We start from the raw sequence: 25,482 nt of genomic DNA on the forward strand, positions 1-25,482 counted from the left end.
TACACACCTAACAGAAATGCCTTACAAATTCCAGTCCCAGGAAAACAGCTAACAAAATACATTACATATGTTTAGGTTCAAAAACCGATCTAGTAGCTTCACTCTACTGATGCTTACTGTGGCTTGGGAAAATATCAGAAGTAGAAATTTCAGGGACAGATAGGATAACATAAGGATACCCACTAATCTGAAATGAACTATCAGTCACATTTACAAATGCTATTAGAGCATTTTAAAAAAATATATAAGAGTTAATCTCTAAATAAAACCAAGTAGCTTTGTGAAAAAAGGAACCAGTGAAGTGTTACTAATTTTTTGACTCTGCTTGTCAACTGTGGGCTCTGAATGAAGGCAAAAAGTACAAAAGGTAACTTCAGAAGTGCAGAATACAGTAAAGAAAAATCTATTAAATTTCCCTCTTACCTGGATATGGCACTCTCCCCTTTGTTACCAGCTCTGTCAGTAAAATTCCAAATGACCACACATCTGACTTGATTGTAAACCGACCATACAATGCTGCTTCCGGAGCGGTCCATTTAATTGGAAATTTAGCTCCTACAAACATCAGAAAGACATTCAGTTCCCCTTGCTTATACATAATTTGCTTACATTTCAAACTATATTAAAAAAAGTACTGCACTCAAAACAATTTTACATTTTGCTTTGTTGACAAAATTTAAGGTGGTTTAGTATTTTAATATTTCAAACTGGAAAGCAGTTTCAAACTAAGGCAGAAACTACTGGCCACAATTTCTGGAAGCACTTAAGACATCTGGGACTCTTAATTAAATATGTTTCAAAAAAGTGAAATGATCTTCAGAATCTGATAAGCATCATCTCTGGAATGTCAGCTCTCTTCAAACTGTAGCAAGTTTTACCCCCCCAAAAAAACCTAAAAACTTTTTTGAAAACACAAGCAAACTACCAGATAATTTTGAAAATTAAAAAGTTTACTAAAATTGTGCTTAGGAGAGGAGGACAACTAAACATAACCGTGAAAGCACACTTTCACGTCACATGAATAATCTTTATTCATGCAGACAGAATACACAGACACATTCTGCCAAATGTAATAGTTCTAAGTAATTTGAAGGTAACTGGTCTTATTCAGTAAATGAATCAGTCTTACCTTGTCTTGCAGTGTACTCATTGTCCTCTATTAACCTTGCTAAACCAAAGTCTGCTATTTTACACACAAGATTGTCTCCTACAAGAATGTTAGCTGCCCGGAGATCCCTGTGGATGTAGTTCATTCTTTCAATGTAAGCCATGCCATCAGCAATCTTAAAAATAAAGTTTTATTAAAGATTATTCTTCATGACTATATACATTTCTCCCAAGCATTAAGCTGCATCCCTTTAGTTTAGCTCCATTCTCATTGTATAAGTCTAGGAAGTATAGCACAGCAAGAGCTTGTGATGGCACAGGGTGTCTGGCTATACGGTATCTGCTAACTGGGTACTAGACTGTTTGTTTTTGCCAAATTACAAACCTACAACAGAATATGTAAGACAGAACAGTGTAAAATATCCACAGCATTCAATATTTATATTTAGTTGATATCTGATATAGTTTTAAATCTCTTCTCTAAAGCACAAAATCACAGTTGTCTTGGTTTATACAATGTACCTGAGCAGCCATGTCGACCAGCTGTGGGAGTTTTAAGTATTTCCCTTCTCCTTCCTTAAGGAAGTCTAGCAAGCTGCCTGTAAAAGATAACGCATTTTGGGGAAAGAAAGGGAAAACCCAACACATTAATTTGATCTGAAAACAGAAATGAGAACTTTTTCCCTAGACATTACGATTTATTCATCTCCCCAAATCTGTATTTGAAAATCCATCATTTACCAGAATACACGACTCAATGACTGTGCCTGATAACCAGCTAGTGCAAGTTTTCTCCAAGTATTTTGGAATCCATTTCAATAATTCAATAAAACAGATTGCTGCTTGATGATTATATGGCAATACATAAGGATTTTTTCCAATATTCCTGGTATCAATGTCTTTCCTAGCTGGGCTTTTTTCCCCAGTGAGATTTATAATTAAAGAACAAAAAACCTCCTATCCATTACTTTCTAACAGCTCCAATTATATACTAGAAAAATGATTCTGAAATTGGGTTCATTTTGTTGCTTTTTCTTCCTTACAGGGGAAAACAAAAGTATCTTGCATTCTTTGTAATATATTATCTTATCCCATTTATATAATGCAATTGCATTCAGAACATTACAACATAAGCAGTATTTGAAATCAGTTCCAAGGATCTGCACTTAAAGACAGTGATCTTTACACACATGGTAAAACTTGGTCTCTGACGTAACAGCTTTCCCTACGGTGTAATTATGCCATAAGTATACAGGAACCTAATCTCTTTCCTAAGAAACTGGAGAAGACTAATGATTAATCAGTCTCATCATAGTCAAAATTATGACAAAATTACAAGTGTGGTGATGGTAGAGAAAAAAACACTGAACCACATATCTTGCAATGGATTCATCGCTGTAGCCACAAATTAGGTAATTCTGATGTGGTTTTAGTCACTTGCTGTATTTCTGCATTGAAAGTAAAAGTGTGGCAGGCCAGACCCACACTGCTGCTGCTGTTTGTTGTGTGTGTTTGCACAGACTTTTTCCCACCTTGGCTCATGAGCTCAAAGGACCAAAGACGAACAAAGATTTCACATTGATCCTTAGTAACCTGTCCGCATTAGAAAAAATTTTGGGTACTGTGCAGTTCTCACCTACCTCTTTTCCTTGTAAAAAGAGAAAGAAAAAAAATTTAAAAAATTGCCACTAGCTTTCAAGTATGAACCACCAAAGAGGTTTTATGTTTTTTGGCAAAATGTGAGATGTTTTTCAAATGAAAACAGAGGCTTCCAATGGCATTTTTAACCTATAATTTAATCAAACATGCTACTGTTTTTCCAATTCTTCTGGTTTTTGTAATGTAACATCCCAGTTCTGGGTTTAAACTTTCCTTTTTCTTAGACAGAAAGCTATAAAGCATTTTTTTTTTCCTGATTGCCTTCCTGAAACCTGACTTCTGAACACTGAAAAGTGATTTTGCATGGCAGATTTAAGACCTGACAGACTATCTAGTGTTACTTAGAAACAACAGCACAGAAGGAAACAACAGCACAGAAGGAACTTTTTAGATTTTCTACTCCTTTCTACCCTTCTACTTACACAACACTTTAAAAAGACCATCCAAACAGGAAGAAGACTCCCATATATTTGTGGCAGAGTAGTGAACACAAGTAGCCACTCTCCTGGACTTTAAAATTGCTTCTATTTCTTATCAGGATAGCAAATAATCTCTGTGAGATGAACAGAAGTCTGCGTTTTTTAAAAAGCGGAATAAATGACTTGAAAATCTGCTGCTTCTTAATACTAATGTGTTTATTTCTACATTCAGCCTAAACCTCTAAATCTCTGTTTCAGCAGCAGGGGAAACAATACAGAGCAAGGGAAGAGGGATGAAAGACTGATAACAAAGGAGAGAGTCTGGAAAGAAAACCTCAACTTTTTTAACATTTACTATTACACTGCTGGAAAAGAAAAACTAAAAAAAAAAAAAGCAAAATTCAACTGATTCTGTCATTGCAAGCACGATCTGTCTACAGGCAGGTATATTATCATGATGATATTCCCAGCTACGCCATCCAACTTTAATGTAACAGACAGTACACACTAAAAAATGAGGAGAAAACCCCCCAGTCTTGTACGGAAGTTTAGCAAGGGTGACACAGATGCGCAAAAACAGCCATGCCCCTGCTCACAATCTAAATCAGAACTGCTTCAAGTAGGTCAAGCGTTGATCATTTTAATTTAATCAAAATTTCTACTTATACTCCAGTCAGCTTAAACCTAACAATAATTAAACATTTAATTTGTTGCTGGGATCTTAAATAATCTTTTAAATGTAGTATCTTCAGATTATTCTGCCACACACACCTTTTGTCATGAATTCAGTGACGATGTAGATTGGTTCCTCAGAAACAACTGCATATAGCGGAACAAGCTTGTCGTGTCGCAATTTCTTCATGATCTGAGCCTCCTGCAGGAAAGCTTCTGGCATCATTGTACCAGGTTTTAGTGTCTTGATTGCTACTTTTGTGGTTCCATTCCATGTTCCTAGAGAAACAAATCAGATTTTATTCTCCACTATAATACTGAAGAGATTTTCTGCTGAAACTGCATTTTCTTCTGTTTTCTTAGCTAAAAGAATAATTATAAACTAGAATGATATTGAGTATTTTACTTTTACATGCCTGATGATCATTGGTATTTTTTCCCTTCACTTATTTGTCAGATTATCTTTCAGATCCCAATACTGATTTACTTAAAATACTATTAAAACATTCACAGAAACAAATGAAAGATGTCACATTTAAGTTCTTACCCATCCATACTTCACCAAAACATCCTTGGCCCAACTTAACTTCTAGCCTCAAAGATTCTCTAGGAATTTCCCAGGCATCTTTTGCTAGCCCCTGTGTTTGCGGTTTCACAGTGGGACACACAGTTGTTAGCTTATGACACAGCCCATCGGCATGTTCTGGAAAACAGAAAGAATAAGCTTCATAGTTAAACAGGGGTAACACAACATCCTAATATTGATAAAAAGAACGAGCCCATTTACTGTTTGTCAAAACAAGAAGAAATGTTATGGTTGTAAATTTTAAGAATAAGCTACATATGCAATTTTTCTTCCTCACAATAGGCACAAGGCAGCATTGGGACATTAGCACTTGGGCTTACCTCTGTAGTGTTTCACCAACTTCTGTAGAGATTCAAATTGTGCTCTGGTTGTGATATAGTATCCACCATTGTCAAGTTTTCTGATTTTGTAGTGTTTCACATTATCACCTCTGACCTCATCCCAGTCACGTATGGAAAGGGAGTAAGCACCTAGGAAAAAAGTCATACTTGGTTCTTCACCAAAAATTTAAAAACATATTTAATGTGTCTCCCCAGCTGTCATTAAACATATACATGTGTGCACATGCATATGTATCATGTGATAGACAAAAATGGTCATTATATCCATCTTGGTGGTGGTGGGAGTGGCAAAACGGGAGAGAGAAGAGGTACTGTCCTGTTTTCAGCTGTGGTAGAGTTAATTTTCTTCCTAGTAGCTGTTACAATGCTGTGTTTTGGATTTAGTATGAGAATAATGTTGATAACACACTGTTTTAGTTGTTACTAAACAGTGCTTACTCTAAGTCAAGCACTTTTCAGTTTCTCATGCTCTGTAAGTGAATTGCACAAGAAGCCAGGAGGCAGCATAACCAGGACAGCTGACCTGAGCTAGCCAAAGGGATGTTCCATACCACAGAACCTCACGCTCAGTGTATAAACTGGGGGGAGTTGGCTGGGAGGCGCTTGCTGCGGACCAGCTGGGCATTGGTCAGTGCATGGTGAGCAACTGTATTACGCATCATTTGTTTTTCTTGAGTTGTATTCCTCTCTCTCAATTTATCTCCCTTTTCATTGCAATTTTTATTAGAATTGGTATTGTATTATATTTTATTTTATTTCAATTATTAAACTGTTCTTATCTCAACCCATAGGTTTTATCTTTTTTCCCTGATTCTCCTCTCCATCCCAGCAGGGTGTGGGTGTGTGTTAGTGAGTGAGCGGCTGCGTGACACTTAGTTGCTGGCTGGAGTTAAACCACAACAGATATAATAAATATACATACCTTTAGTGGTTTCACTCTCTCTTACTAAGAAAATACCGCGCTGGTTCCCAGGATTTAAAAGTAGCCTTTCTGCATCCTTCCTGCCCATCTTACCAAAATACCACCTAGAAAAAATGTTAAATAAGACATGTGTAAGTAAAAGCTTTCAGTGCTCTGGTAATCATATAAATACAAATTGTGAAATCTCAAGCGTTGACTGGAATGCTATTGTCCCAAAGCAGGTAAAGATCAACAAAATAATGACATCCATATAATCAAAAGATTAAGATGACCTATTTTTATATGACTCTCATTTCTACTGTTTGCAAAATACATGTAAAGAGGCTTCTATCCACAAATACTACTTTCTTCTGATTGTTTAACAATGGACATTGACAGTACTCAATATTGAAAGTAACACCCTCATTCTGGTTAAGCTGGATCAGATGACACATTGGTAGCACACTTAAACACTGCAGCAGCTGAAACTCCCTTCTATAAGAAGTTTTGGCTACTGGAAACCACAGGCCTGTCAGCCTGACCTAGGTGCCGAGGAAGGTTATGGAGCAGGTCATCTTGAGCACCATCATGCTGCACATACAGGACAACTGGGGGATCAGGCCCAGCCAGCGTGGGGTTATGAAAGGCAGGTCCTGCTTGATGAACCTGATCTCCTTCTATGACAAGATGACCCACCTAGTGGATGAGGGAAAGGCTGTGGATGTGTCTCCCTGGACCTTAGTAAAGCCCTTGACACCGTCTCCCACAGCATCCTCCTGGGGAAACTGGGTGCCCATGGCTTGGGCAGGTGTACTCTGTGCTGGGTTAAAAGCTGGCTGGCTGGCCGAGCCCAGCTGGTGGTGAATGGAGTCACATCCAGCTGGGAACTGGTCACAAGTGGTGTTCCCCAGGGCTCAGTGCTGGGGCCAGTGCTGTTTAGTATCTTTATCGATGATCCGGACAAGGGGATCGAGTGCCCCCTCAGTAAGTTTGCAGGTGACACCAAGTTGTGGGGGAGGGTTGACCTGCCGGAGGGCAGGCAGGCTCTGCAGAGGGATCTGGACGGGCTGGACCGATGGGACAAGGCCAACTGTTTGAGGTGCAGCCAGGCCCAGTGCCGGGCCCTGCCCCTGGGTCACACCAGCCCCACGCAGCGCTACAGGCTGGGGCAGAGCGGCTGGGAAGCGCCTGGTGGGAAAGGGCCTGGGGGTGCTGGTCAACGGCCAGCTGGACATGAGCCAGCAGTGTGCCCAGGGGGCCAAGGTGGCCATCAGCGTCCTGGCTTGTATCAGAGACAGTGTGGCCAGCAGGACAAGGGAGGTGATTGTCCCCCTGTGCTCAGCACTGGTGAGGCCGCACCTCGAATGCTGGGTTCGGTTTTGGGCCCCTCACTACAAGTGACATTGATGCACTGGAGCGTGTCCAGGGAAGGGCAACGAAACTGGTGAAGGGTCTAGAGAACAAGTCTTACAGGGTTGTTTAGTTTGGAGAGGAGGAGGTTCGGGGGGCCCTTATTGCTCTCTACAACTACCTGAAAGGAGGTTATGGACAGGTGGGGTAAGGTGTCTTCTCCCATATAACAACCAATAGGACAAGAGGAAATGGCCTCAAGTTACACTGGTGAAGGTTTAAATTGGATATTAGGAAAAATTTCTTCACCAAAAGGGTGGCGAACCATTGGAACAGGCTGCCCAGGGAGGTGGTAAAATCACCATCCCTGGAGGTGTTTAAAAACGCATAGATGTGATTAGGGCCATGGTTTAGTGATGGACTTGATGATCTTAAAGGTCTTTTCCAACCTAAATGATTTTATGATTCTATGGTAGAAAACAGTATTTAATGCAAAGTGGGTGTGCATAAATGTCACTGGATGACAGGTTCATTTAGGTTGGAAGGGGCCCTCCAGAGATCTCTGGTCCAGCCTCCTGCTGCAAGCAGGGTCAGCTGTGACCTGGCTGCTCAGGGCGTTGTCCACTCCAGTCTTGAAAACCTTGAATGATGGAGCCCACACAGCCAACTGGGCAACCTGTGCCCCTGCCTGCCTGTCGTCAGGATAAAAAGGTTTCTTCTTATATCCAGCTGGAATCTCTCCTGTTTCAAATTCTATTGCCTCTCATCCTTCCCTACCTCAGTAGAGGGAGCAATTTTTTCTACTGATCATTTAGAAAGAACCCTGTGGTAGATATCATTTACTTCTCTATAAGTAACAACACACCTTTGTGGCGTTCATTCTGACATCGAAAAGTACACAGATGTTTTAAAACACCTTTGTTTTTTCTTGCCTTAAGTTCTTTCACAAAAGGAATTTCTTCTTTTATGCTCCCACAGTGTGCTCGTCCTGATGAATAGCCTGCACACAGCTCTGTCCTGAGCCAGTGATAAATTTTAAGGTCCGTATCCCAGTGAACCCCCAGACTTCGGAATAACATTATTCCTAACTACATTTTATTTTGAATATGTGCCTCAGAAGTCAAAGTGATGCAAAACATAAATTTCAAACATTTCCATTTGATGCTGCCACAGCATCAAGCAAATCTGGCTTCGTGAGTGTTGTGAGAAGAAAATTAATATTGGAAAGTGCTGCAAAACAATGGTTTTGTGGGTGAAACATTTGGTGGGGAAATACGTAGGTAAAGAGGGATCATTTTGTTGGCCTATAAACAGAATGGCCTGTACATTTACTTGGGAATTTGAAACTTATTCTTACTTTTTTATTTTATTTATAGGTTGACTGTTTAAGTAGATGTGCAAAATTAGAATTGGATATGAGAGTACATACACGTGAGACAATTTGGATGTAACCTATAATCTTATTGAAGCAAACCTGAACCCTAGTTAACTACTCCACATGAAAATGCCTCTTCCCCAGACTACCACAACAATTTACAAACCGTAAAGTGTTATTTTGTTTCATTGCCTATAAAATAATAGTGGGATTTACTTGTTCTTTTTATAAGCACTAAATATTTATATTATGGTATCATTCAAAAGGCACATGCATAATACAGATCCCATCTCATTCAAAAGGCACACAGATAATATGGATCCCATCACAAGCAGTTTGTTATATAAATGACTTCAGGTTTTAGAAAAGACCACTTCAAGAAAATCCTAGCAACTTGGGTCTGTGTATTGCTTTCGCACTTGCAACTAAGTGCAATCACAAAAACCCCCCTATAAATGCCATCAAACCCCAGGGTTAACAAATGAACTCTAACGCAAATGAACTCTGTTCCAAATGCTGTGGTAATATTTAATAAAATCAGCACTAATTCTTTTAAAATAGTCAGTTTGGAAAAGCTTCCTCACTCATCACCTCTCAGTCTCACCTCCAGTCATCACATAAACTAGCCAGCTCTTAGGGGCCATACTTTCTTTGCAGAAACACTGAATTCTAGTTTGCGAGGGGCTATCATCCCCATTTCAGCACTACTGCATCTGTAATGACAATATGGTTTTACTGCACAGTTTTTTTAAAAAAAACACCCTCAATTTTTCTTCAAAAAATCTGAAGTCAATAGTTTTAAAAGCAGCTGAAACTCAAGGGCATAAATTAACAGTGCATCTTTGATCCAATTACTTTTTAATAGCAAAGAGCCAGGTGACAGCAGTAGCAACATGCTAAAGTCTCAGCTTGAGATTCAGGAAACATCTTGGAAATCAGGCACTTTTCCCAGAAGTGCATTAGCAACACAGAAATATGCAGCTCATGTATCTGGGAATTGCTTACTGGTGGTACTATGCCTGTATACTGAAGCAAGAGCTGCGGAGCTTTATATTTCTAGTACAACAAATACGATTAATTCTATGGAACAAGCATAACCTGAAACTGTACCCCAGCTCACAGTTCCAACAGTAATTTTATGTGATTCTGTAAGGGTTCTGGGATCTTTGTTTGTAAATAAATGTAGGAAGTACTGGCACCCAAAGCAATACAATCTCCCAAACCATAGTAGTCCTTAGTGTGCCTAACAATTTTGTCACCAAAAAGTTATTACAGATTAATAGATTAGCAATAACTGTCCACACAAATATTTTTTTTAGAATGTAAGAAGAGGTGCTACCAAGGATAGAGCTGACCAAGCAAAAATAAGGATAAAACCCTAGAGCTGACGGTGTGTGAATTCTTTAAGTAAAAAACATTCATTTTTGCTTTATATGAAAACACAATGCATGTTCCCCAATTCTTATCTTCATTATTGCATTCTCCCATCTTTTTTCCTTTAGCCCTACATATAGCAAGCAGGCACAAAATATTTGCATGAGTGCCCACCTCACACTTACTAATAATTATACCTTTGACATTATCCAAGTAGCATTGCTATCCTTTAATTACTAGTATTACCCTACTTCACCTTTAAATGTTACATATAATAAATTAAAGGAATAGTACCACCACAGGGCACAAAGTGTAGAATGGATAATAAGAACAGATTGACAGGATACAATGTCTTACTCTTCTGCTTGAATGGAGTCTGCAGGAGCTACGTAATTGCTTGGGATGTAGCCTGTTTTTCCTGTAGCAATGGACCTTGCTTCCCACCAGTCTCCTTCCCTGCAATGAAACACCAGTTATCTCCTCCACATATAAACAATACATCATTCTCTAGCCCCTATAATGTCCCCACATATGAAAGGCAGGTTAAATGTAGGTAATGTGTTATTTTAATTATCAAGACATCTAAACTAGTTTGTGCTGCACCTCAATACATTTTTCTTTTCATTGTAAGCAACATGAATGCCCCTTAATAGAATTCTGCATTTTAAAGATTTGGGTTTAGTTTTGTTTTGTTGGTTTTGATTTTGAATGTAAAAGGATTTTATCTATATATGCAAAGTGTAAACCTACAATAAAACATTTTATGGCAGAGCTGTGTAAAGAAAATTCCCAGTTCTCTAGTCTTCACCTGCCCCTCCCAGATCATTCTGCCTGTACGATGACAGAAAGCAATGAAGGAAGCAGGAAGTCAGCTAATAAAATTAGAGAACTGGACAAATGAAAACTGCTACATGTATGAATTAGAACTATTATGGCAGCCAAAAGCTGCATGTAAAGAAATCTCCAAGGTGAACAAATTATTTCCTTTTCACTAGACTTGCTATAATACTGTAATGCTGATGCAACTGAACTAGAACATCAAACCACTCATAAGCTACCTGAGCATGGATTTACTGTGGAGGCCAGCTAGACTTCCATGGCGAGATGTCTCTGCCTCCAGGCAGCGCACTCACCTCTGGTATTTCACAGTGCAGTGCTGCCAGCTGCGCCCACCTCCCCAAGAGATATGGAAACCTGTCAGAGAGAATCTGCAAGGTGCAGAGCCTGGGATGGGACAGTACATGTCTCCACCTCTGCTGCCCCAAAGGGGGTAGCTGTGGCTCACTGGAGCAGGGAGTGGAAGGATGCCACCCAAGCACCTGAGGAGGAGAGGCTTGGGGCTGCCCTAGTCACTACAGTGCTACATCTGCACCCAAATCCTGACCTCAGCCTGAAGGTTACTGTCTTACCACTATCAATATTTTAACTCCATGCTTGCTGAACATTGCATGCATTCAAGGAAAAAATATCTCTTCACTGAAACAGGATACACAGATTGCAAGAAGAGTTGAGAATCTATTTATTCCCAACAACAACCAAGTGAAGTTTGTGAAGGAGAACACTTACGTGTTATTTATTATCTGGAACCGTTCACCTTTCTTAAATGAAAGGTCATCTGTAGTTCTAGCTTCATAATCATATAAGGCCACAAATACAGTAACACCACCTTAAGAAAAAGAAAAAAACAACCCTCATATGATACAGCAATAATGTAACACTTGATTTAAGGACTTGCTTGCGAACAACTCATCAATTTTGATCTGGAAGCAACTAAACACTCTGGGTTGCATCTCATTTTGGAAGCTGGATCAATAATCAGCTAACTTCTTAAGACAGTGGAAAGCCTACAAACAGACACCCTAAAAATATGCTTCCACACCACAAAAGGCAGCTAGATACATCACTGGAAGTACATTAATAATTAGAGCACTTGTATACAGAAACCTGCACAACACATCAGCAGTAGAAAAAGCTCGCTTCTTTATGAAGCTAGCTTCTTGTTAAATGCAATTCTAGAAGATCCTACACCACCACAACCGTAAACCATCAGCCACTAATTTTTACAGAAGTAGTTTCCTATAAATAAGCTATAAATAACTGATGTGTTCCAAACCTTCTGAGGTTATACATCAAGGAATTGAACCAGAACTAAAAGTTTTCTGTTGGGGACAAAGACATTTCTCTGCTTTAGGACCAATAATTTTTTTAATTCAATCAAGTCTCCCCATCAGTGAAGCAGACCCTCGCTCAGGATGATCCATCAGTGCAGTACTCCAGAGAACAGGGACTGAGATACATCTCAGGAAAGCAGCTGCAGTTCACCCAACCCATATTCATGTCCCACAAATAGGATACAAGTGTGAGAGGTGGATGGTAGGGAGGCTCCTATACTTATGGTAGGAAAACTTTTTCTATTCTTGAAAGAATTAAGCTATAAAACTGGGCTAAAAGAGAAAGAGGGAAAGGAGAACAGGCTATATAAGATGTACAAGTGAAAGTTAACTTAGAAAACTGCAGATGGGCAACAGAGAAACTTTTTAAGCTCTAGAAATGCTATTTCACAGTCTAAAGGAAATTCAGAAAACCTAGTGATAGTCCAAGCAATAATTTATTTTAAAATGTGTAATATCACATCTCTAACATGCACATATATGTACCAGGAAACACATGCATCCAATTTGAAGACCTCACACTTCACAGTACAGTAATCCAAGGAAGAATACATAATGCAACAGGTATTGTCGACATCTAATATTATTTTGCAGTGTACACTTTCTGATGTAAGAGTTTCCAATCACTTAAATATTTTCATTTGATTTAGAGTCTTCCTGTGATTACAGACTCTCAGCAGGCCACAGCTGGAAATGAATTTACAGTTCCTCTAGGAAAAACAGAACACAAAATCCCCACAGGAGGTTAGAATAATTGAGAGGGTTTTTTGAAGTGTGATTTATGAACTGTAAATGACTTAGAATACTCCCTAGAAGTTAACAGTTCCTAACCAAAGTTAAAAATCAAGATAGTTCTACCAATTTTTGCCTGCATTACTATCTACTACATGGAGCAAGAAAACTGTGGGTATACATACCATATTTGCACAAACAGGAAACACATGTTACGGAAATAAACCATCCCCAGAGAGTTCTTCGGCACATGAAGAAAATCAATACTTTCAAGTCACAATATCACAAAAGTTTTTAACTGCATATAAAGAAACTGGGAGACTCCAAGAACTTTGCACCAAGATATACATCTAGGAAGATACTAACGTGGGAACCAGAGAGAGAGAACACCTCTAGACAATGTAGCACTAGTCAAAGTAATGGATTCAAATGTAAACCATGCAATGAAAGAATTATCGGTAATCATCAGTATTTGTGTACTCTTAAATATTTTTAAAGAAAGAATTGAAAAAGCTAACATATAATTCTTGGAAAGTTTTGATTCCAACACTTCAACTCTTCTGACTCCCAAGTGTTACTTACTTCACAGCAAAGAATAATAAAATATGGAGAACAGCATCAGCACAGAATATTCTAAACAGACACTGCTCAAATAGTTTTTGAAGTCTCTTCCAGCTGTTTTCTTTGTGAGTCACTGCAAGGTGATTTAGTTTAGCTGTTCAAGCTATTTGTGGTCAAAACATTTCCCTTGAAGTTTATCCTTTTGTTAGGTCAGTATTCCCATCCTCTAAGACTGGTTTTGGAGAGAATACTTTCTTGTTCAGCATGAGGATTATAGAGAATTATTGCTTACACAGCTTCATGGAAGGCAAGAACAGTGGTCCATTTTTCTGTTTGGATTTTCAGTAATATGAATTCTATGAATTCAAAGTATCTGATGACTGGGAATGTGTAATACAGGAGCAGCGTGACTAACTCAGATTTCTTCTCCTTTTCTGCTCTAGAGGAATAAAACATGGCTCGACTCTTTTCAGCCACCTCACTACGGGCCATGATGACAACCATATCATCCTCTTGTCAGACATCACTGATGGACTGGATAAGTACTACTGACACTTACGTCCTGTTTGACAAACTCATCTACTCTCCTCTCTTGCTAAACAAAGGGCCACAGAATGCAATCCAGTGTTTTATTCATCACAAATACAAAGAGCTTACAGCCAGATGAAGTTTGTCATCTTACTCATTCACAAAACCACCCAATTATGATGGATCTGAAAATCGGTACTGAATATACCAGACAATTGCTAGTGCAATTCTATTTATTTATTTATAAAGTGTGTTTGTTTGTGGATGGGCTGACTGCACAAAAATGAGGAGGAATAATTATATATGCAGCATCATTTTACCTGATTGCAAAATGATAGGAACATTCACCCAAATTCAGCCTGCCTGCTGATAACTGAACTCACACTGATGAGGTATTAGCCTATCTTGTCATGAGAAATCTCTTCTGCTAACTCTGGTCCAAGATATAACATCATTAACTACCAGCAGGAGCAGGGACAGGCAAAGGAACATCCCTTCTGGTCTCTGCAGCAAAGGATCTGTGGTACCTGGCAGGGGGCTACATCCCTGATGTCTGGTAATGTCCAGGAGTGCCTGCACGCAACTGCTGGAGATTCCCACGTGAACAAAGAACCAGATCTAGTAAGAAGAAATACACAGAGTTCTTGGAGAAGATGAAACATTATAAAAACTGTCCTCAGTGGAGCTAAAGAATAAAAAGAAATGCTGCCCTTACTTCATTTCTGCATATGCTCATCCAAAACAGGGATTCTGAGCTGACTCAAAGATTTTGAGACTGGAGAGATGCTCATTTTAATTATTTGTTTTTTAATTAATTCCCAAAAAGGGACTACATTACCTGATAATTCATATTTGGTCTCCTGAATTGCTTGATGTCAAGGTCACAGTGGGTTTTCATGGATCTCAAATTTCTTGTGTTTAAAGGATTTTAAATGCCACTGTAACCAAGCAAACATTTAATCACTGTGATTTTGCTAACATTAGAAGTTTGTGGGAAAACTAGGAATAGACTAATGAAGAAATATTTACTGTGTTTTGTGCAGTGTCTGTGGAAAGCTTCTAGAATAAATTCCTTCCTCTCTCTCTCAAAAAAAAAAAAAAGAATCACAGCTTCCTCTCAAAAATATCCAGTAAAACTACTGAAATTAGCCACGTGCACAAAATCAGTATTTTTGTAAAGTTTTTAAGATTTTCGTATAAAGGTGTGTTTGTAACATCAAATGTGTATATTGCTTTAAAATGCTGTATCATCAGAGACTTCGTATCTCAGCCAAGAAGGTCTCCGTGCCTTGTAAATTCTATTATTACATTTTCAACTTTGGTTTTAATATGACTATCAACAATGAGAATTCTTCTCTTTTGTTTCGCACATATTGTTCATACAGTAAAGTGCACAGAATATACTGCATATCCGGCTTAGCTTTATAAATGAACACATTTGATATTGCATTAATGTAAGTAAGTTAAAGCTAATGAAGTGAGTTTAAAAATCAGTTTAAAATACTTCCTGAATTTGAAGTGTTTTTCATTTTGCACCTCTCCAAAAGTTTAAAGCTATTATCCCATGTGCATCCATTTGTTGTCTCACACCTCCAACAGTTTAGAACCTCTAACACAAGTTTTTCAACTATTCCCATTACTGCCTTTAATGTCTTAAAGTTCTCTGTGCTATGATCCTAACTGTGCCTCCCAAAAAACAAAAGCCAAAACAGCCAAGCCTCAGTCACTGGTGAATATGGGCTGTAAAGATACTGAAAATCAGAAATCCCTAAAAGACAATTAATTTTAGATTTGCAATTTATTTCTGTGTGGCAAGAGGTCATAGTATTTTTTAATATGACTGCCAGCCTTTAATAGTTAATAATAATATTTTTATTAATAATAATAGCAGCATCAGTTTATGTAACACTCACCTGTTAAAGTACTAGGATATGGACTTGGCACAGCTGAAAATGAAGATGATGCTCCTCCAAAGGGTGTCATTCCTGAGGGCCCTCCAAAAGGAGTCATGGAATGACTATTAAAATTAACTGCTGATCCCTTTATTGACGGTGACTGTGTTGCTTGGCTGGAGTCTGATCCATAATGGCTGACATGGGAAATAACAGGTTCTGGAGTATTATCAGTTCTGTATTTCATGGATGGACCTTTATCTTCTTTGCTTTTAATGCACCCCATAGTTGCTTCTGTGAGAATGAAAGGAAAAAAAAAAAGAGATTCACCTCCATGTTGTGTCTTTTGAAAGTTAACAGAGAATATTCCCAAAAAGTTCCCCAAAATGCTGATTTACTACTGTTTAAAAAAACCAAAACAACCCCCAGAAATTGCTACCACATGCAGACTATAAACTCTGATGAAAAAGAATCTAAGCCATTCCCAGACCAGAGAAGACCTAGTTACTTCCCCGTGCAACATCACATATTAACAGCATATTTGATTATTCTTCAGCCCAGTTCCTTGGTGGACTGTAAATAGTAAAAAAAAAAAAAAAAAAGAGAGAGAGAGAATCAGGCAACAGATGAGAAAGACACTGAAGACTTCTATAGCAGGGTGGAAGGGGAAACAGATGTGACAAATCAGAGTAAATTATATAAAGCAAATGTAAAGCAATTATATGAAGGAAATGAGTGAGGCATTCCTGCTTTCTTTTTTATGCACCTGTGCAATAAGGTCCTGCCTGTCTGGTGGTATTATAACTAGTATCTTTAAAGATGTAGAGTTTTCATCCATTGCCCGCCCCCCAAATACGACTCACAAACAAACCTGGGATATTCAAAGCCAGAGGATAGGGTTAAGCTCTAGACTCTAGCTAGAATTCGAAAAGAATTTAGAAAAGTAATTACAACAACTGTAATGGTTTAGAAACTGAACTGCACCCAGACAGGTGACAATTTATAGGTCTGATGGCCCACGATTGCCACCACTACAGGCAGCCTGTGCCAGAGCTGTTCATCGAGGGCGACACCAATTACCTGCTGACAGAGGCAACCAGAGGAGCCATGTCACCAACAATTAAAATGACTATGTCTTAAGAAGTCCCCACCTGCCTTTTATTAGGTAGTGACAACTGATAAGAGGCATCCTCTGGCTTACCCCAGCTGGGAAACAAATCAGGAAGAAAAGAGGAGTCTCTATTAGAAGCAGCACCAGCCTGGCATAAAAACTCCTGTATTATGGGGGCGGGAGCTAAAAATCTACTTTAACTTCAAAAGTATAAACCTCCACAAAAGCAGGAAATCAACTGCTCTGCATTCTCTTAACAAATCATTTTTTTAAAAAAACAACTCAGCAGCAGCCCGGAGGAATAAATAAAAGTCTCTTGGTAACTCCCACAACAGTTTCATGGACTCTAACTAGCAATTAGGGAAACACAGCGTTTCCCATTGTTTGTCTAACCATTTTCTCCCTTTTCAATTCTCTCTTTTCTTGTTAACTATTAGACGCAGAAATATGGAACAAAGTAACTCTTACTAAACAAATATTGCCTTAACACTGAGAGAAACCGATACCCTCTGTATAACTAACCATTACAATACTAAAGATACCGCAATTTCCTCAAGAACCATTAATCAGAGTTCTTGGATAGAAGAAGGTCCATATCTGGTGAAACACCATATGAAATTTAATGCTCATAAAGATTAAGAATACTCATCCTGTCAGTTCAGGCTCTAATGCTATAATGTAACACAACTACTGGTGCAGAAACAAGTAGCAACAAAATCAAATAACTGCATTTTTACAAATGTCACCCGAGTTTTACACAGAATAATGAATCATCATAAAAGCACATCCTTTTTTTTTACTTCTGATACTACTATTGCCAATTTATGAATTGTGTACAAATATTAACAGAGCAAGACTCAAATACATGCAGAATGTAATGTGTCTAAATACCTTACAAAAAGCACCTTACATTCTACAGTAGAAAGCCAGTTATTAATTCATGATACAAGTCAATCAAATACCCAACCACATAATTTTCATTTCTCTATCACTGCAAATAGACACTGTAATTTGAACCACTTTGTTTTGGCCATGTGGCTGCCTACTGTGAATTCTTGCCTGGCTCTGAGGCCTATTTCTTTGATCGTCTTTAAAGAAATGCAATCAAAGTTTTCTGCTAGCATTGAATAAAAGTCCATCATCATCTCTGCAAAAGTATCTTTGCTAACAGCACTGACTCCTTGCCTTTGGCTGAAAGTTAAGCATCACACACGATTCAAAAGTCCAGCACATTACTTATGTTAATAAAGTAGATTAGAAGGGAAATGTATGGACACTTGTACAATTAAGCATTAATCACAAATATTCTTCATCCTGGACAGTGACAAGGCTACCCTGTACTGCAATTATAACAGTTATCACCCATACATGCTCACCCACTTAAGCTGTGGGTACAGCAAGAAGGTACCTTTGGGACCTTGAGTGTGGCAAAGAAAAGCCCTTATTGAAGACCTGAATTCATTCTACAGAAATAGTCAGCATCTCCTCTCCCTTGCTTCTCCCCTCCCTAGCCACTTCACTGTTAAAGTAATCTTCTTTCAGAGATTAAGAGATTAAGAGAGAGTCAATCAGCACTTCAAAAAGAAAGACATTTAGAAATAAGCAGACAAAAATTCAAAAGCTCTACTTTTATAACTGCCTACCCACAAAACAAAATTAAGGAAGCAAACTCCTTAGCTTCTAAAATAAAAAGCGTAGGTGGAAATTACTATAAAATACTGTGTAATGTATTTATGAGGAGGAACTAGAGGAGGGAAGATGACATAAACCAAGAGGGAGTAGTAAGGAAAGGAAAAATGACTGCCTACCCTATAGTGGAAAAACCAACAACTTATTGTTTAGTCTTGTAATAAATTAGTGGAGAAAGAAAAAAAGTCCTTAAACATCCCTGGTATGCAATGTTGGATTTGCTTATTCTAGTACTGCATTTGTTATCAAAAATCTATGTAACTGAAACAAATTTACAACTATTTTTTATCACCCTTTGTCTGACCAGCAACAAAAGATTACGGAATACACTTCTGTCATAAAATTCATGGCTCTCTTTCGGAAGCACTGAACTCTTTGTAGAAATAGATACAGATGAGAAGCTCCTGTTTGCTCTGTAGAAGTCCATCTATTTAAAGAAATGCTGGCCCAAAGTATGTTATTCACAAGCCACTGATTTCCCATTAGTTAAATCATTATTTTAGACCAGACTGGTGTCTGAAGAAAACAATTTAAGTAACTCCAGCAGCTTGTTCTCTCTTTGAAACAAGTAATCTCCTGTTGGTTTTGATTAGCATGCCCACACGTTTGTTGGAGGGGGTTGGTGGGGGAGTCAGCCTTGCTGCAGGTTTATCAGGAAACCACGTTCAGCAAGGTATGGTCTAAAAGCAAGATAGATGAAAATAATCCCATGTTAGAATGTTTTCAAGAAGCAGCAGAAGCTAAAACGATTACTGTAAGGACAGCTGAAGGTTAGCAAAATGCCCCAAAAAATCAATACAAGAATGAGAGTACTCCAGGAAGCAGTCATCAAATGAGATTTTAGTGACATCTAATTTGACTTGGGTTTTTTGGAGAAGTCATACAAAGGGCAAAAAGTTCATTGTCATTCAATGCTCTACAAATGCCCCAGTGACAGAGGACCCTTAATAACTCCTCTGCCAAATAAGAGAGCTCCAAGAAAGTCAATGCTGCCCTCTTATCTTCCCAACTCCATTTTATAGCAGAGCGCTAGATCACAAGGAAAGCTTTGTTCAACGGAAGTTTTTTAAGAAGTGTGGCCAGTAAAGTCTTTGTGGTGCGTTTTTTTTCTGCTTTCCTTTCAGAAGGATGACCTACCAGCCCAAGAAAAATGAGTTTCTCCTCAAAAGCCATGACATTCTAGGATAAATGTTTCCCTCGGGGTGTCTGCAGCCTTGTCCATCCAGCCCAGACACATGGGTATCACAAGGGAACCACTTGTTCATCCAATGTGTCTTTGTTCTTTCCAGTTGATAGTTACAGAAGTTACCTACTCACTGGTTCCTTGGGACACAGGCTCCGGGGAGTGCTTGAAGAAAGGTCTCCTATGGGTGCGAAGGAAGATGCTAGAGCTTTCTTTGAAAAGAGGTGATTTTAACTCAGGTGGATACAGACAATTGGTTACAGCTGGCTGCCTCAGAGCAAAGCAGTCTGCAAATGCCTCCAAACACTGTATTAATTTTCTCAACATACTCTACCCATTGGCATCAATATTTTAAGGGCTAGATGTTAGCCTCTGAAACCCTGAAGACCAAAAGCTGCAAGAGCCTCATATTCGTTTGATTTGCCATAATGGATTTGGTAACAAAACCTGTTCATTAGAAAAAAACCCAAGATAATTCAGGAGTTTCCTCTTGGGGCCAACTTGAGGTACTGTTCTAATCCTGCACTTCTGTTAGGATGCAGCACTTCCCCAGATGCCTTTTGGAGACTTCATCATGATGTAAGGCCAGGAACAACAGCCACCTGTAGCCATTCTGATGTGCTGCAAAGGGAAAGACCTCTAGGGAGCTGTTCTCTTTTTAACCTCTAGACTAAAACAGGTACTAGAACCATACAAGAACTAAATGTAAGAGGTAGGGCAAAAGAAAAATCACTAAGGGGAAGGGCAGGTTGCAACATTTCTTTTTTCCATTCCTGGAACTGTTCATACAGCCAAAAGAGCACATAAATAATTTTTCACTATGAAGAAAGAGTCAAGTTAGAAAAACAAGCAAGTCAAATCTCTTTCCAGAAGGATAAAACAAGACTGCAAATATCCTCCTGCCCAAAACCAATAAAACAAACAAAACCCCCCAACTAATAAACAACTCTCCATGCTACATAACATAAAAAAGAATTTCATTTGAGGTTCCCAAATTGCTAATAAAAAGCTTTTTAACAAATTTGAAAGATTTCCACTGCTACTCTAGCTTCACTTCTGAGTTAGCAAAAAAAATATAAATAATTGTTTCTGTCAAAAAAAGAAACCTTCACTTCTCAAATGTGAAAGAAATATCTAACAGAAAGGTCATCTTAACTTTCAACTAAAGTCAAGATTTAAAGTTATTAAAATGTCATGCAATGACGAAGACAGAACATTCTGTGGGAAGTTTGCTAATGGACCCATTAGCTGACAGCTGACCATGGCTCACACAAGTGCAGAGCTGACTCTGCATGTCACTGGAGACATGTAACCTATACTGGGTTTTTGTACACAAGGCAAACAACGAAGAGCATCCACCAAACAGCTGTTTTCAGCTGGTGGTGTCAAAAACTCTTTTCTTAAGTGACATGGACTGAAAGAAAATAAGATAACCGGAAAAGAGGCTAACAACCTCTTTGGCTGTTAGCTTGGACAATACTTGTACAGTTTGGCCAATACTGAAACATCCAACTAATTCAGTCCATCTTTAACAGGTCACTGCTTTGGCATGAAAACGTGGGTGGGCTTTCTTGTCTACAAAGCAACCTGCCATGTTTGTAAAGGAAAATAAAGAATTGTCCCGTGTTCTTTGCAGAGTATACACAATTTTCAAAAATTATGCAGTTTTTACCATGTGATAGCTTATCTCTTATGAGCTGTCATAAACTGCAATACCACAAACAACCCATGGTATTTCAAAGAACGATGTACTACTGTATTCTGTTTTATAATTAGCAATAACATCAATGTAACAACACCTTAGAGAGTCTGTGTCATTATGCATTTAAAGTGCAACTAACATGACCCTGTAATTAACAATCTAATAAAGAGCAAAAAGTGAAGATAAAGGAATAAGCGTAAGAAGAACAGACACTGAAGCAAGGATTTAGGTTACTAGAATTTCAGTGTTTACCATGCATCTTTGTGCAGTTCTACCCAGAAAAGTAACTATAAAACAGTATTATTAGACTTTAGGTTGCCCACACACTAAAAATGTATTTAAAAGTAAGAAACATCCTTTTTATCACCGACTAATGCAATCTGAAAATTTTGATCCTAATGTTTCTACAGATCAAATCCTGCTTTTATCATGACTATAAAAACATATCTAAGAAAAACTTCGGGGGCTGCTGTGGTAATGCTTTTGATTTCATAGAAGCAGAACAAACCCCATATTGTTTGCTAATAAATCTACAGCTAGGAAACCCAGCACAGCAAACAGAGGACTCTACACAAAGACAGAAAAAACAATGAGTACAAAATTGCTTTTCTAGATGGACAAATATTACACATTTCTGCTCTAGTTCATGGTTTTTACAGGAATCACAATTTTAAATCTGCATTAGATTGACAGACTGATCCTTCTATCTGGCTGACAAGACCACTACAACTGTGCTCTGAAGGAATACCAGATCTCGAAACACCACCTGGAAAATTAGGATAAGCAGGAATGGCATAAAAAAGAATAGGGTCCTTCAATCCTTCACGTCTTTACATTATTTTCTTGACTTTTTTTTTAATGGAAGCATAGAAGTATGATTCTTTGAGATTTAAATGGCTTAGATGTGGGAGACTTACTCAGATGTATCAGACTTTGGACACCATATCTATGAAGGAGACTGAGCATTTCCAGTCCTCCAGTTTGACTTGTCCCATACAAAGGCTTCTCTCCTGAAGAAGCACAGATGGAGCTGCCACAGCAGACAGTACAACCCTCACATCAATCCACACCAAGCCCTACCATCCAACTGCAAGGTCCCATTAGATGCCAGCTTACCAAATTGAAGGAAAAATTAACTACTGCAACAAGTTCTAACAAAAGAAGTAGAATTAAAGACTATCAGTCAGGCAAAGTCAGGAGAGATGTGGGCACTCTCAGTTTTTTGCTCATGTTCCCATCTTCCTTTTATCTGGACCAAACATGTAGGATCTCCTCCCTCTCTGTATTTGGACAGCTGAATCTATATGGACAGTCCTTCATTTTTAAGGCAGGCAAAGGCTGCGGAGCATTTTGGAGACAATGATCACATCATGGATGACACGTGGCTGGCTCTGCAAAATACACACTCGTAAAATTGTGTTTATTTATAACCAGTTTCACCTACACTATCTGAGATAGATTTCCTTTGACCAGATGTTGTACACAAGCATAGCAAGAGAAGGTGGCTTTTCCAATCAGATTAGTAAACAGTCAGGAAAGAAACTAGAGGTGGAAGAAAGCAAGCCTGCTGTAATTTTAAAGACTCCCCTAATCAAAGATGATCTAGTTCAGTATTCTGTCTTCAGTAGTGGCCTCTGCCTCTAACCAGGAGCTCTTCCTTCACCATGAGCCTGGGCATGGACTCTTGACAACGAAGACTGTTGTCTCTCTGTAGAATGAGTAACCAGCAGGGGATGCCTTAGAAGCTGAGAGGAGCAGGATAAGCATAAACTGCTACAACCTCCACCAGTCTGTAGCTCAGAAAGTCCACAGTCAGACGGCGACTAAGGACTCAGCTACATGATAAAAGTCCTACAGGTGTGACCTAGTTTATGAATTAAAACAAATGTAGTTATGTTGATGCAACATCTGCAGAGGATTTGCCTTTTAATGTAAGTACACTTTTACTTGAATCGTTTTATGCTGCCTGGTTTAAGTCAGAATAATCATAGCCAAGGAAATAAAAATAGACTGCTATAATGATACATCATAGCTTTCTGTTCTAGACAAGGCTTTTGAAAACCCACAGGAGGCAAGTGTTACAGCCAAAACCTGGACTGAGATCTTCCAAGTGTGAATGTAGTGGCCTGACTTTCACTCTGATGCACCCGAGAAAGGCTTCCTCATCAAAGCTGCTCAAACACCTGAAAAAGCATACTCCCATCAACAACCTCCTTGTCTTCCAGTTGCTCACATGAGCAATCTCTACTTCAGCTGTAAGCTGCCTACCCTGTGTGCAAAGCAAAAGAAAGCACAAAAGAAAGATGCTGGGTGGAAAAAACAAACAAACAAACAAAAAAACACCCAACACCCCAAACCCACCTGCAGTAGGCACAGAGCCTAGCAGGGGTAGGGTGGGGTGGGGGGTGTGTGTACCTGACTGACAGCCGAAGGGAGCTGCTTCTCACTTCAGAGCAGAGTGCAAGAAATATGTCAAATTTATATGTTTAAACTTAATTGTAAAAAAACCTACCAGTTTTTTTACCATACCATAGAAAATACCATTACCAAACCATAGAAATTCTAGCCTAAGAAAGTTTGTTTTCAGGATCTATTCTGAATTTGCAGTGAAGTCAGCATATTGTTCACATCCAGAAAAACTGAAAAATAATCCATGTTTTTGTACATCCAACAACAAAGCTGCCGACAAAGCGAAGGCAGATGATGCAAAAAACACAACCCTGATGGATACACAACCCTGATGGATACACAACCCTGATGGATACACAACCCTGATGGATACACAACCCTGATGGATACACAACCCTGATGGATTCATTTTCTTTATTCCAGTAGTCAAGATTACAAAAGGAAGATTAAATAAAATATCAGAATTGCAAAAGCAATTTTATCTACTGAAATATATAACACATATACATGAGACCATTTTTAAAATTCAGTTATGTCTAGCTATACAATTTCAAGCCTTTAACAGACATTTTCTCTGACAACAGATGATACCACAAACAACTAATATATTTTCTAGACAGCATTACTGCTGCTCCATTGTCTTGAACATCGAAATTAATAATTTATTAATTAAAAAAGAGTTAACAAATAAATGCAAGCAGAAAAGGACAATTCTGGTTTTCTTCAGTGCAACAGCTATTTTGATTAATCTGTAAATAATTACAATTATCTTAAAAATTACAAATCTGATATATGCAAGGTCTGGACAAAAGGTTGTTCCAGAATACAATAAGATGCATGTCATACCTTGTCAAAGCTATCTAGCCTGTTTCAGACATAATTCAGGAACAAATTTAAAAATAGAAAGATTTTGTTTTCATTGAATCCTATTTGGAAAACAGCAAAAAGTATGCCTGGTACCATAGAACATTATTATACATGCCATTTTCAACCATTCTATTTAAGTATTATTTACAAAAGAGATGCCTCCAAAAGTTATTTAAAAACAACTTATAATTATGTTTACTAAAGTAAATTAACATTCTGGCTTCTGGGTCTTGCAGCAGGAAGTAGGCAAACTCCCTTCCCAAGGGAAATCTGTGTTACAGAAAAAGTGAATTAAAACTTACATGGTAGAAAAACAATTTGCAGCATTTTTGTTCTGAAAAATTCTATAAAAATTTAAGCACTTTCTTACACATGAAAAATGGACTACAACATTTTCAAGCTCCTAGAAATTCAGATTCTGAAATTTGTATGAATCTACAGTATGTTGGTGGACAAGAAACTCAACGTGAGCTGGCAATGTGCACTTGCAGCCCAGAAAGCCAAACGTGAAGACAGGCTGAGAGAGTTGGGGTTGTTCAGCCTTGAAGACGAGAAGGCTCTGGGGAGACCTTACGGCAGCCTTCTGTACCCAAAGCGGGCCTGCAGAAAGCTGGAAAAGGATTTTTAAAGGGCCTGTAGCAATAGGACAAGGGGTAATGGCTTTAAACTGAAAGAGGGTAGGTTTAGATTAGATGTAAGGAAGAAATTCTTTACTATGAGGGTGGCGAGACCCTGGGACAGGTTGCCCAAAGAAGCTGTGGATGCCCCATCCCTGGAAGTGTTCAAGGCCAGGCTGGATGGGGCTTTGAGCAACCTGGTCTAGTGGAAGGTGTCCCTGCCCATGGCAGGGGGG

General features: G+C 38.6%; 1 protein-coding gene across 1 annotated transcript in view; it reads right to left on the reverse strand.

The window, feature by feature from the left end:
* Positions 1 to 25,482, reverse strand: part of YES1 (YES proto-oncogene 1, Src family tyrosine kinase) — a 52,937-nt gene that overhangs the window by 2,662 nt on the left and 24,793 nt on the right. The window contains exons 2-11 of the mRNA XM_055704802.1: positions 15,690 to 15,962; positions 11,351 to 11,450; positions 10,142 to 10,240; positions 5,707 to 5,810; positions 4,764 to 4,913; positions 4,405 to 4,560; positions 3,957 to 4,136; positions 1,630 to 1,706; positions 1,130 to 1,283; positions 424 to 555 (exon numbers count right to left, since the gene is read on the reverse strand). Of these exons, the coding sequence (XP_055560777.1) occupies positions 424 to 555; positions 1,130 to 1,283; positions 1,630 to 1,706; positions 3,957 to 4,136; positions 4,405 to 4,560; positions 4,764 to 4,913; positions 5,707 to 5,810; positions 10,142 to 10,240; positions 11,351 to 11,450; positions 15,690 to 15,954 (1,417 nt within the window). The 5' untranslated portion in view covers positions 15,955 to 15,962. The remainder of the gene's footprint in view (positions 1 to 423; positions 556 to 1,129; positions 1,284 to 1,629; positions 1,707 to 3,956; positions 4,137 to 4,404; positions 4,561 to 4,763; positions 4,914 to 5,706; positions 5,811 to 10,141; positions 10,241 to 11,350; positions 11,451 to 15,689; positions 15,963 to 25,482) is intronic.

The sequence above is a fragment of the Falco cherrug genome, chromosome 3 (genome assembly GCF_023634085.1).
Source record: "Falco cherrug isolate bFalChe1 chromosome 3, bFalChe1.pri, whole genome shotgun sequence".
In the NCBI taxonomy this organism is placed as follows: Eukaryota; Metazoa; Chordata; class Aves; order Falconiformes; family Falconidae; genus Falco; species Falco cherrug.